Source organism: Anomaloglossus baeobatrachus, chromosome 4 (assembly GCF_048569485.1).
Source record: "Anomaloglossus baeobatrachus isolate aAnoBae1 chromosome 4, aAnoBae1.hap1, whole genome shotgun sequence".
Lineage (NCBI taxonomy): Eukaryota > Metazoa > Chordata > Amphibia > Anura > Aromobatidae > Anomaloglossus > Anomaloglossus baeobatrachus.
Window position 1 is genome coordinate 366360759 of NC_134356.1, and position 14462 is coordinate 366375220.

The 14462-nt window shown below is 42.4% G+C and overlaps 1 protein-coding gene across 1 annotated transcript in view; it reads left to right on the top strand.

Annotated features, from left to right (window-relative positions):
* The window catches only part of LAMB4 (laminin subunit beta 4), a 225831-nt gene that overhangs the window by 203545 nt on the left and 7824 nt on the right, over positions 1–14462 (top strand). The window contains exons 33-34 of the mRNA XM_075343475.1: positions 634–810; positions 2487–2640. Coding sequence (XP_075199590.1) covers positions 634–810; positions 2487–2640 — 331 coding nt within the window. The remainder of the gene's footprint in view (positions 1–633; positions 811–2486; positions 2641–14462) is intronic.

Here is a 14462-nt window from a genome sequence, read left to right on the forward strand (position 1 = left end):
AGCAGGGAGCAGCGCACAATGCTTAGCGCTGGCTCCCCGCTCTCCTAGCTACAGCACACATCGGGTTAATTAACCCGATGTGTCCTGCAGCTACATGTGCACAGAGCAGGAGCCGGCACTGACAGTGAGAGCGGCGGAGGCTGGTAACAAAGGTAAATATTGGGTAACCAAGGACAGGGCTTCTTGGTTACCCGATGTTTACTGTGGTTACCAGCCTCCGCAGAAGCCGGCTCCCTGCTCACTGCACATTTAGTTGTTGCTCTGTCGCTGTCACACACAGCGATGTGTGCTTCACAGCGGGAGAGCAACAACTAAAAAATGGCCCAGGACATTCTGCAACAACCAACGACCTCACAGCAGGGGCCAGGTTGTTGCTGGATGTCACACACAGCGACATCACTAGCAACATCGCTGCTACGTCACAAAAGATGTTCGTTAGCAGCGATGTTGCTAGCGATTTTGCTTAGTGTGACGGGGCCTTAAGGCTATTTGGATGGGTAAAAATAAAAAATAAATATACAATAATCCACACTTATATCTAGAGAAAAGAAAAATACAAACAATGATTGCTATTTGAGTAATGACATATTTAATAATCTATTTGCATTATATCCTTTTTTATGTGTTAACTAGGCTCAAGCAAGAGCAGATAAGGTTGACAGCAAATTAAAATCTATAAAGGATATGCATTCACAACTACAGGCAAGAATTGCAGAACTGCAGGAAAAAATGCTAAAAAACAGGATCGCAGCTGATAAAGCACAGAAGGGGGCAAACAAGGCATTAACAGAGGCAACTGAAAGTGAAAATGTGAGTATCTGTTTTCTAGTATAAAATATTACATCTATTCTCACTCTCATTTATATTAATCTATTCATTTTTCCAAAATTTGATAAAATGTAATGAAGGCATCACTTGTTAGAAATTACAGGACACCATTTTTTTCTTTCTGAGATACATATTACAGGAGACTCTATCATAGACTTTTTTTAATTTATAAATCTCTTACATCACTAAAGAAGAACGAGAAACATAATATCAACTTATGACTACCTAAAGGGGGCTTTACACGCTACGATATCATTAATGTTTTATCGTCGGGGTCACGTTGTTAGTGATGCACATCCGGCGTCATTAACGATATCGCAGCGTGTGACACTGACCAGCGACCTTAAGCGACCTCATAAATGGTGAAAATCGTTCACCATGGAGAGGTCGTCCCAAACTCAAAAATCGGTAAGGGTTGTTTTTCGATGTGGTTCGTCGCTCCTGCGGCAGCACACATTGCTCCGTGTGACACCGCAGGAGTGAGGAACGTCTCCTTACCTGCCACCGGCCACAATGCGGAAGGAAGAGGTGGGCGGGATGTTTACATCATGCTTTGATTGGCCGGCCGCTTAGTGACGTCGCGGTGACGTCGCTGTGATGCTGAACGTCCCTCCCCCTTGAGGGAGGGATTGTTCGGCAGTCACAGCGACGCCGCCGACCAGGTAAGTACGTGTGACGCTGCTGTAGCGATAATGTTTGCTGCGGCTGCGATCACAAACAATCATATGCATGACAGGGGCAGGTACTTACACGGTTGATATCGCTAGAAATTGCTAGCGATATCGCTACTGTGTAAAGCCCCCTTAAGGCATTGGCTGGACACATTTAAAGTAGCAATCTGGAAGGTTGAACTGTGATCTTCCACAATAAAACTGTGACAGGGACCTCCCAGCCCCCATAGAGAACATCAGTGGTACATTGCATGCAATGCCATGATACAATCACACATGCACAGTCTTCCTGTTTTTATCCCAGTATGAACATGTGATGAGAATGTTATGGTCCCTATGCCTCCTAGTGTAAGGGAGCTGGGCAACAGAAGACACACTGAAGTGACTTTCCACAGTGTCTGAGGCAGAACATCGCCATCTGTTGGCCAGAAAATACAGCAGGAACTAAACAGTGTTTGCTTGAGTGAACAATATAGAGGAAATGTCAGGTGACAGTTGTGTTGCAGTTACAAAATATAAAAAGCTTGGTCAAGCCGAGAAGGCAAAGAGTGGGCACTAGATCCTGCACCAGGAAGGAAGTGTGGCCCCAGAGTGGGCTGATAGCTCTATGGCCATAGAGGGGTCCAAGGGCGGTCAGATTCCGGGATGGGCCTGAGATATTCCAGAGTCAAGTGGAAGTTCGTGGCCATGACTACAGAAGGAACCTGAATACCGAATACCAGACACCAACAGTCAAGCTCCAAAAAGGGTTGAGATATGAACAGACGTCCCACCCATCTGTTTGATTGTTCATAAAATCCAGCTCTGTCATGGCCTATTAACCCTCTCAGCATTTAACATGTTGGAACATGCTTCCAAGTTTGTATAACTGAGGATAATAACCTCTGTGAAACATATCTCCCCTCCAGGATTTTAACAATGACCCTCTTACAATTAAGATCATGTTCTAATGAATTTGCCTTTTACTTGTCGTAATTCTCTTTACAGGATTTAAATAATCTAAAAGAAAAGTATGAGCTGCTGAAAGAAAAGTTAAAAAATCAGGATATCCCTCCAGAAATTTTAGAGAGGTTACAAAAGCTGAAGAAAAATGCTGAAGATCTGGTCAAGGTTATTAATGACAAATTTGAACGTATATCAGGTACGTTACACATTCATTGTCTTATTGACAGATCCCTGAAGTTTGTAGATTGGCATAAGGAATGAGTGCACAACATGGAGCTTGTGATGCTTTTCTGAGCAGCTCAGCAGGCCAAGTAGTCCTCTAATGTTAATCTACTGCTGTTTAAAGAGTGATTTTATCAAAACTACACTAAAGGCCACGTCACACTAAGCAACATCGCTAGCAACATCGCTGCTGAGGCACGACTTTTGGGACGTAACAGCGATGTTGCTAGCGATGTTGCTTAGTGTGACATCCAGCAACAACCTGGCCCCTGCTGTGAGGTCGCTGGTTGTTGCTGAATGTCCTAGACCATTTTTTAGTTGTTGTTCTCTCGCTGTGAAGCGCACATCGCTGTGTGTGACAACAAGAGAGCAACAACTGAATGTGCAGTGAGCAGGGAGCCGGCTTCTACGGACGCTTGTAACCAATGTAAATATCGGGTAACCAAGAAGCCCTTTCCTTGGTTACCCGATATTTACCTTCGTTACCAGTGTCCGCCGCTCTCACGCTGTCAGTGCCGGCTCCCTGCTCCCTGCACACATAGCCAGACTACACATCGGGTCATTAACCCGATGTGTACTCTGGCTAGGAGTGCAGGGAGCCAGCGCTAAGCGGTGTGCGCTGGTAACCAAGGTAAATATCGTGTTGGTTACCCGATATTTACCTTAGTTACCAGGCGCAGCATCGCTTCCACGCGTCGCTGAGGGCTGGTCACTGGTTGCTGGTGAGATCTGCCTGTTTGACAGCTCACCAGCAACCCGTGTAGCGACGCTCCAGCGATCCCTGCCAGGTCAGGTTGCTGGTGGGATCGCTGGAGCGTCGCTTAGTGTGACGGTACCTTAAGCAGCCCAGTAAGTGATACATCGCTGTTATCAGGATCTCTGACCCTACATTATGCTGCTCTCAGATTAGGTGTCAAAAACCTGGTGAGGAGCCTATGAACACAAAATGATTGTTAAAACCAGACATAGCATCTAGTAGTGAAAATGCTACTAAGGTGCTCAGAGCACCTTAGATGTGGCTTTGCCAGCTATTCTTTTCCATCTGTATTCAACCTCAAGGAAGAGGGGTCACTGAACTGTACAGTCACGACTTGGAGACTAATCATGTTTATTAGGGCTAGGTTTCAACTGTCATTTTGTATTGTCAGACTCCCTTTGAAGGGAACCTGTCAGATTCCCTGTAAACCCAGACCCACGAGCAGTTCTGGGTGCATATTTATAATGCCTCCCTAGCAGTCCCTGTATACACTAGTATAGATAAAGACATCTTTAGAAAAAGTATTTCTAAAGATTTTTAATTATATGCTAACAATGGCAGTGACTAGTCGCAGGGGCGTTAGTTCCCCAGATTAGTCGGACCACATAACATGTTATCACGCCACTAAGGGAGTGATAACAAGCTTCAAAAGGAACCTGAAGACCCACCTCTTCCGACAAGCCTACAACCTGCCGTAACCCTCAGTCTGATACAGCGCCGCACAATCAACTCTACCCTCACCTACTGTATCCTCACCTATCCCTTGTAGACTGTGAGCCCTCGCGGGCAGGGACCTCTCTCCTCCTGTACCTGTCTGTGTCTTGTATTGTTTATGATTATTGTACTTGTCCCTATTATGTACACCCCTTTCACATGTAAAGCGCCATGGAATTGATGGCGCTATAATAATAAATAATAATAATAATACAATGCCCAGCATCACTGCATGGCTGTGTATACCTGTTTGAATTCACCGTGTCTGATGCTGGGTTTAGGCTCAGTGCGCATGAGCAAAAGTCAACACACTTCCAGTCATGCACAGTATACCTCTTTGAAGCTTGGAGTTCCGGCTTCAAAGAAGTGTAGTGCACATGGTAGTGATGCCTCCTTATTGCCTCCACAGACTGTGAGGCTTCCTTGTCTCTCCACAAACTAGTGATGCTTCCTTAGGGTCTCTATCTTGTGTATAGGAGTACAGAGTCTGATTCCAGGGATATGTTACTTTCTCACCAACTTGCTGTTGTTTCCATGCAATTAGTGTTTTATCAGCACTAGATTATCACTGCCAGACTAGGTGTTGTTGAAAATCAGCTAAACTGTGTAACCCTGCCCCCACTACTGATTGGCAGCTTGCTGACCATGTACAGTGTACAAAACAAGCCGACAGTAAGGAGTGTGGATAGTGTTATACACAGAGCAGCTCACTGAGCACTGCTACATCTATAACATAAAAAATAAGAATTATAACAAAACTGCACCAAGCTGTCCAGTAAGTGATACATCTTTGGAATCAGGCTTTCTGCGCCTACATCATGCTGCTCTTAGATTACATAACAAAAACTTGCTGACATATTCTGTTTAAAACTAAATCCCAAACTAATTGTGATCAAAGCAGAACAGACAGCCATAAACAGCAGCTTGTATTCTGTTGATGCAGTTTGAAGACTACAGCATAATACCTAAATGTGACTGGTTGTAAAGACAGAGATTCCAATGATTTTGTGGTAGATATCCAACTTAGACACTACCGCTCACCTTTCCAATCCTACGCTTTATTCCTTTCCTGCCTGTCTGCAAATGATACATAAAACAGCCACCCATCCTCTACATCATAATTGGTTGTAAAAGGGGCTTTTTCTTGACAGTTGGTTTTAAGCGGTAGCTCAGCAGAGATACTCAGTCTTGCCAAGGCTAGAATTTAAAACTGCAAGCTTAACAGAACAGTATTAGTGCATGCCTTATAAAAGCACGAAAAATGCCTAAAACAAGTAGATACGCATTCTACACAAGTAAACCACAGACCCTGGGAAATTCCCATAATCTGGGATGTGAGTGGTGGGTGAATGAACAATGAGAATCCAATATTCAGGAGAAGAGGCTGCTTATTCCAATTACATGCAGACATCTGTTTCCCATAGTGTCGACATATTTTGATGTGAACCAGTTTCTCAGAACTAAATGCGTAACTTGGATGAGATTAAGTTTTACAAGAATTTGAGGGTCACAAGAGGGTGTGTGTTCTAAGTAGTCTTTTCTCTTTCTTACCCACCTGCTGTTCAGTTTTGTTTTACTTTTTTTTTTTCGCCTATGGAATTAAACTGCAGCGATGTCTAAGAGGTAATGTTTCTTCCTATGGAGAGTGTCAAGTTGGTGTAAGAAGACCTTTACACAATGCAATGCTCCTATGGGAATTTAACTATGCAAATAGCCGATTCAGAGAGGAAAAGGATTGGAATGGTAGTGCCATATATATTGGATGTAGTAATCCTAAAAATCAATATTCACCCATTAGTGAGCCTTCCCACATGCCTTAGGATAAGAAGCCAAACTAAAAACTCCATTTGCAGACACATGTTTTGGGGTGTGTGCCCCTCATGAGTGCAAAGCAGTAGGTCTGATTTGGTTTTTATGATTTCTACATTTGATAGGTTGCATTATAGTTCCTGTCCTCTTCCTCTCTAAAGTGGCTATTTGCTTATTTAAGCTCCCAGAAGAGAATTGTATGGCATATAAATCTCTCACCGACTTGGCACTCTCCAAAGGAAAAATATTCCCCCTTAAACCTTATCAGATGCCTCTCACCCGGCCAAATCGGACCTCCAGCTTTCCAGTGATGAGGAGCAAACTACCTGAAACACGTCTGAAACTGGAGTTTCTGGTTTGGCTTCCTAACTGAAGTCATGTGGTAAGGCTCGTAAGGGGTCGATATAAATTTTTAGGCTTGCTATATCCAATACACTAGATTTTTAGTCCTCTTTGCGGTGGCTATTTGCACGCTTCATAGATACAAACTTTAGTGATTACACCATTTTTTCACAATTTACCGTGTGTGTCATTACAAGATAAATAACATCCAGTTCTGAGATAAGACAGTGATGTGAAGGAATTCCAACAATTCACCCTCATTCACTGCTTTACTGATAATATCCACTTCTGTGTGCATATTTGGATTTGTTATCATAGCCATTAACTACTTCAAAGCCGGCAAGATCCTGGCAAAAAATCCAGGCTGATTTTCATCAATGCAGCTTTTTTTTCCAATTTTGCATATTTCAGAAACAGTAACAGATTGACCATTACTATGTGAAATAGGCTGGGTAGAATTTGCCTTGACATACTTTAACACGCTGGGGGATATGATGCAGAATACTGAGCAATGCCAGCTGTAATCTGCTTTTCACAATTTTGATGACATTGTTGCACTTTTCGCTTCTATACATAAAGCACCATCAGCGCCAAGATTTGGGGCGTGTAATCGTAACAAAACGTGGCTCTGCCCCAAAGATAATAACTTTTATATGGGTTATGCCAATTAGCAGTAAGATGTTAACATTCGTTTTATTACTCATTAGAATTTGTTCAACCCCAAACCTCCATAATTCCCTACGCGTAAACCTGTGAGAAATTCAGTCTCTACAGAAATATCGACAACCCATAATAACACTATAACATTGATATGTTTTTGACTTTTTGCTTTACAATAACCCTTCACATCCTCGTTATGTTACAAAAATTCAGAAAGTGTCAATTACTATATTAATGTCCCATTATGCAATTGTACTCCATTGACATAAAATGCTCATTTACTGACCCTCAAAACTGAATATGCCCTCTTAGAGTTCTGTGCAAAAAAGTTATGCCCAATTAGTGCCTGCACAATAGTGATACCCTCTTAGTGCCTCCCTCATAGTAATGATGCCCACGTAGTGCCTCCTCTAAGTTAAAATTACACCTCAGTACCTACCACACAGTAGTGATGCCCCCTTAGTTCCCCCAAACAGTAATTATGCCTCTTTAGCACTCCACATAGTAGTGATACTTCCACATTTTAGTGATACCCCCTTATTTCCCCCAAACTCTGTGATGCACTTTTAGTCACTAAACACACTAGTGATGCCTCTATACAGTATGGTGACTACTTAGTGCCCCCACATATGCCACCTTTGTGCTTCATCAAGCCTTTGCTATCCAGTGCAACCTTGGTTTACCAGATCAATTTGTTCTGGGAGTATGCTCGTAAACCATGTTACTTATAGAGCAAAGCACATTTTTCCATAGGAAATCATTGGAACTCAGACAATTCATTCCACAACTTGTAATAATGTCCCATCCTGGTCCCCTATTGTGCCAACACACACACACACACACACACACACAGAACACACACACACATTATTCTCACCTATCCTCCATTCCCTCACGGATTCCTTCCCTGGTTCTTGCAGTCCGCAGGCATGTGGACCCGGTAACGATCACGCCGATGCAGGGGATGCCGCTGTCAGTTCTTTAGCGCAGCTGACGTCAAACACATGAGCCACTTGCCTCTGATTTGCCTGCGCGCTGACATCATGGGCATGAGCCGCCTGCCTCTGATTGGCCAGCGTGCTGCCTGTGGGAGGTGTGCAGAGACAACTCAGCATCAGCCGACATGAAGCAAAGACGGCAGCAGCCCCTGCACATGCTGCGATTGTTACCAGATCCACATGCGGTGAAAGTACGGAACCGGAAGTGTGTGCAGTGAGTATTTGGTCGTACAGCAAAGCATTGTTCGCAAACTGAGTTAAAAATTTGCAGCAAGCTTTGCTCGTATAACAAAATTTTCACACACCGGGTTACTTGTAATCCGTGGTTCCACTGTATTTTAATTTACTTAAAATATATAAATGGTACCTATACTATCCATATAATGTATTGGACATTACTATAATGCACAGAGAACATTTTGCAGAAAAAAATATGTCTCTCTTTTATTTCAAGAACAGGAAACTATATACAAATCTACATACTGGGGAACATCTTAGAACCCTAAATAGTATAATTTTTTTACAGTGGTGTGAAAAAGTGTTTGCCCCTCTCCTGATTTTGTATCCTTTTGGATGTTTGTCACACTTAAATGTATAAGATCACAAGCAAATTTAAATATTAGACAGAGATAACACAAGTAAACACAAAGTGTAGTTTATAAAAAAAAGATCTGTATTAAGGCAAAAAAATCCAAGCCTACAGGGCCCTGTGTGAAAAAGTGATTGACACCCCCCCCCCCCCGCCCTTCGCCTAGAACATAAATTAACTGTGGTTTATCACACCTTTGGGAAGCTGAATTAAATTTCCCTAGCCGCACCCAGGCCTGATTACTGCCACACCTATTCTAAATCAATAAACCACTTAAGTAGGACCTGCCTGACAAAGTGAAGTAGACCAAAATATCCTCAAAAGCTAAACATCATGCGTGATCCAAAGAGATTAGAGAACAAATGAGAAACAAAGTAATTGAGATCTATCAGTCTGGGAAGGTTATATAGCCCTTTGTAAATCTTTGTAACTTCAGCAAACCACAGTGAGAGCCATTATCCACAAATGCTGAAAACATGGAACAGTGGTAAACCTTTACAGGAGTGGCCAGCCAACAAAAATAACCTCAAGAGTTCAGCGATGACTCATCAAACAGGTCACAAAAGACCCCAAAAGAGCATCAAAACAACTGCAGCCCTCACTTGCCTCAGTTAAGGTCAGTGTTCATTACTTCACCATAAGAAAGAGACTGGGCAAAAATGGCCTGCATGGCAGAGTTCCGAGACAAAAACCACTGCTGAGCAAAAAGAACATAAAGACTAATCTCAGTTTTGGCAGAATACATATTCATGATGCCCAAGACTTTTTGGAAAATGCTCTGTGGTTTGACAAGACAAAGTTGAATCTTTTGAAAGGTGTATGTCCCATTACATCTGGCATAAAAGTAACACAACATTTCAGAAGAGGAATGTCATACCAACAGTACAATATGATGGTGGTAATGTGATGGTCTGGGGCTGTTTTGCTGCTTCAGGACCTAGAAGAATTTCTGTGATAAATGGAACCATGAATTCTGAAGTCTACCAAAATATCCTGAAGGAGAATGTCCAGCTATCTGTTCATGACCTCAAGCTAAAGTGTACTTAGATTATGCTACAGGACAATAATCCAAAATACATCAGTATGTCCACCTCTGAATGGCTTAAGACAAACAAAATTCAGACTTTGAAAGGCCTAGTCAAAGTCCTGACCTTAATCCGATTAAGATGCTGTGGCATGACCTTAAAAAGGCAGTTCATACTTGGAAACCCTCCAATGTGGCTGAACTACAACAATTCTGCAAAGAATAGTTGGCCAAAATTCCTCCAGAGCATTGTAAAAGACTCATTGCCAGTTATTGCAAACACTTGATTGCAGTTGTTGCTGCTAAGGGTAGCCCAATGAGTTATTAGATTTAGGGGGCAATCACTTTTTCACACAGGGCCCTGTAGGCTTGGATTTCTTTTTCCCTTAATAATACAGATCTTCATTTATAAACTGCATTTTGTGTTTACTTCTGTTATCTTTGTCTAACATTTACATTTGTTTGGTGAGCCAAAACATTTAAGTGTGACAAACATGCAAAAAAAATAAGAAATCAGGAATGGGGCAAAAACTGGGCAGGAAGCGCTGCAGAGGGGAGGGAGGGATTTATCTCCCTCTCTCCTTTGTAGTCGGCTATTGCCATTCTTGCTCTGCAGTTGCGTTACACCGGTGTACTGCGAGTGCAGTGCGATTTTTCTCTCGCCTCATAGACTTGAATGGGTGCAAGAGAAACAAGACAAGCATTACAATCACAGCATACTGCGATTGTTTTCTCGGATTAGGGGTGAGAAAATAATCGCTCATGGGTGCTGGGACATAGGCTAATATTGGTCAGAGTGGAATGCGATAAAACATCTCTTTCCACTCGCTCCGATTTTCATGCCATGTGGCTTAGGCCTTAGGGGTGCTTTACACACTGCGATATCGGTATCGATATCGCTAGTGAGCGTATCCGCCCCTGTCGGTTGTACGTCACGGGCAAATCACTGCCCGTGTTGCACAACCTCGCTTACACCCATCACACACACTTACCTGCCTAGCGACGTCGCTGTGAGCAGCAAACCGCCTCCTTTCTAAGGGGGCAGTTCGTTCGGCGTCATAGCGACGTCACTAAGCGGCCGCCCAATAGCAGAGGAGGGGCGGAGATGAGCGGGCCGAACATCCCGCCCACCTCCTTCTTTCCTCATTACCAGTGGGACAGAGGTAACGAGATGTTCGTCGCTCCTGCGGTGTCACACATAGCGATGTGTGATGCCGCAGGAACAAGGAACAACATCGCTAAAGTACTTACCTGACAACAATTTTTTGTAATTAAACGACCTGTCCAAGACAAACGATTTTTGTCTTTTTTGCAATCGTTTTAGGTCGCTCCAGCCTGTCGCACGCTGTGACGTCGCTAACGACGCCGGATGTGCATCACAAACACCGTGACCCCGACGATATATCGTTAGTGATGTCGCAGCATGTAAAGCACCCCTTAGACTCCAACTTGCCTAACTGCAAAGCTGTGCAAGTTGTGGCTATAATTCACATTGCATATGTCTATTGTTACTTTTATAAGAAAGAGTGTAATTATAAACAATCCACAAGGATTTTAAATAGTTTCCCAATGTACTCCCTGCTATTGCTATGCTCCAGCACTTTTAATTGTTGACATATCTAAAACTGTAGATAGAAGAGGGGCCATTAGAGGGTCTTCCGTGCTTCTACATACTTTGTTTATCAGCATGTCCAGAGTGCTAGGACATACAAGTATCCTCTTATAAACAAGCTGTTTCATGACGAGCTTCTCCCTCTTAAAGACAAAATACAGAAGAAACCAAAATATTTTACATGATTAAATCTATAAATACTTATTTGTATCCACAACAACTCTAATAACACTACCAAAACAGGCATTTAAAAAATCATAATAATATCTTAAAAAGAAAACAAAAACCCCTACAAATATTAGCTGTTCACACTGATATAACATGAATAATATATTCAACTGGTTATTTGGTGTGAAACATAAAAAGTAAAAAAATATACACCCTCACATTTTCGGAAATACATTATCTTTTCATAGGACAACACTGAAGATAGGACACTTGAATACAATGTAAAGTAGTCTGTGTACAGTTTACAGTATAGTGTAAATTTGGTGTGCCCTCAAAATAAATCAACACACAGCCATTAAAGGGACTCTGTCAGCAGGTTTCTCCAATGAAATCTAAAGACAGCATGCTTGCATGGGTTAAAACAGAAAATTCTACCCTGAGTCTTTTATCTCAAAGTCTGTTTTTGTTTACATGCAATGTTAGTTTAAGCTTCTTAGCTTTATCATTAGTGGGTTTGTGGGTTTGAGAAGTGTGTGAGCTGTATCCATCTCCACCGCCTTTGGGATTAGCAGCTTCTGTCTATGGAAATGTACACTAAAAGCCTGTTATGGGCAGGGATAGCTCTCCCAGCACTGCTACATGAAAAATCTAAAATCTGTATTGTGTCAAAACGGGTACACCTAATCTAAGTGATATATCATTGAATTCAGGGCTGCTCTCAGATGAGGTAGCAAAAACCTGCTGATAGGTTCCCTTCAATGTCCAAACCTTTGACAACAAAAGTGAGTACACCCCTAAGTGAAAATAACCAAATTGAGACCAAAGTGTCAGTATTTTGTTTGGCAACCATTATTTTCAAGCACTGCCTTAACTCTCTTGGGCATGGAGTTCACTACAATATCACAGGAGCCACTGGAATGCTCTTCTCCTCCTCCCTGACGACATCACACAGCTGGTGGACATTCGAGACCTTGTGCTCCTCCACAGTTTCTTTAGCAAGACAGTGGTAATTTTGGAGGTGTGTTTGGAGTCGTTATCATGTTGGAATACTACTCTGCAACCCAATTTCTGAAAAAAGGGATCATGCTCTGCTTCTGTATGTCACAGTACATGTTGGTATTCATGATTACTTCAATGAACTGTAGCTCCCCATAGTCGACAGCACTCAAGCAGCCCGAAGCCTTGACACTCCCACCATCTTGATTGACTATAGCCAAGACATACTTGCTTTGTACGTCTCACCTGGTTGTTCTGAGCCGGGAACAGCGGTTATGTGACCGCAAGTATGCAATAAGTATACTCTCATACAGAACCAGAGAGTACTCATGTAGAATGTATTGATCGAGACCATGCCCACTAGACGACAGCATCCATTAGTTGGATTCTGACCAGGAGTATGCTTATCACATACTTGACCACGATTCCCGACCTAGAAACCAGCAAATACTCAAAACACACAGTACGTGCGCTGTGAGGATTTATATGTCTGCAGTCACATAGAATGACTGCAGACTTATAATTTCAGACCGGACAACCCCTTTAAAGGGAGCTTGTCAACTGATTACTGCTTCCCAAACTGCAGACAACATAAATCACAGACTGACTGTATGATTGCAGTCAGGTAAATTAATCTCTAAAACAAAACTATGAACATTTCATAGAAAATATACTTCAAAGATCCAACTGGGGACTGAAGCCAAAGATGAGACTTATGAGGGGCTGCCTCCAGGAAGCTTCTCCTCACACCGCTTTTGGTGATCCATAGATTTCTCTGTTTATGAGAGACCTGTCAATCACCTTCAGGGGTTAATGCCTGTATCAAACAACCTGACATTTGTAATTTGATTATCAATCTGCTTACATGGACTATTGGTGGAGAATGAGTGTTTGTATAAATGTTCTTCTGTCAAATCTGCCTCTGAAAAAAAACATTAATACTTAACATACTGATCCTCATCATTCTTTTGGTGTGACTTCTATGGTTTTCCATTAGTCTCTATTGGTCCTACGTCCTCTTAAAATGTACATGTGACCCATACAGCCAATCACTATCTGTGGCAAATACCATCCTGTAGCCAGTGATTAGCTGGAGCTATAATATGTTTGTTTTAAAGGTCATCATAAAGGTCAGAATAAAAATGCTAAAGGGGAATCCAGGAGCTGTGTTGCCAACCATCCAGAAATTGTCACAGGGTGTGACAGGATCACGATGAACAGGGGAGCCTAAACTGGCCCTCAGGCTAGGGAAACCCCAGCTGACCCTGATTCCAAAGTTATGTTTGAAGGTTATGATGTTTGTTCCACCTTCCTTGCCCTAAATCCTGAACAACCCTGGTCTAGTGACTTCCCTCCCTCCACCCAGGAGAGGGCCGGGACAGAAGTGGTTAATACCACACAAATAAACAGATGGGAAAAAAGAAAACTCAAACTCACAGCAATCACTCATAGAGCTATAGACAATACATGATCAGGAGGAAACTAAATGAAGGGAGGAAATAATCAGACAACAAAAGCATTTCCACTACACACCAAAGAACACACAGAAATTCACCAGCAACTGGAGAACAAAGCACAAGGACCGTGATCACATAACGCCATTATCAGCTTGGGAGAACAAGCTCCACTATCCTAAGAAGGATGGACGTGAATGTGATAGGTCTCCTGCAACATGTGACTCAAGCAGTAATCCACAGGCTAGCAGAAATTACCTCCTGCAGGACTGATTACTAACAAGAGCACAGCTGGTCGATGCCAGATCCTGTCTGTGCAACTCAAAAGCAGTATCATGTGGAATGTCTGACTCTGCTGCGTGAATATCGTCAAAAGTAGCTCTTACACTTGGTGAGTTTTGAGCCAGACACGGTGTGACAGAAATTCCAGGACAGTCCGTAAAAATAAGGAAATTTTTTTGCTCTTTTTGCTGTGACGGTAAAAAAAACTTTAAGGCTTTTGTGATTTTTTTGAAGCTGAAGACACCTGAAGACTGTAATTATCATGATTTTCCAGTTTTCAGTGAATGTAGCTGGTGAATACATATCAGAATTATCGGCTATAGACAAGTATCACGTATAATAATAAGGATTTATTATTGCTTTCCAATGTGTTGTTAACAAATATTTTCTG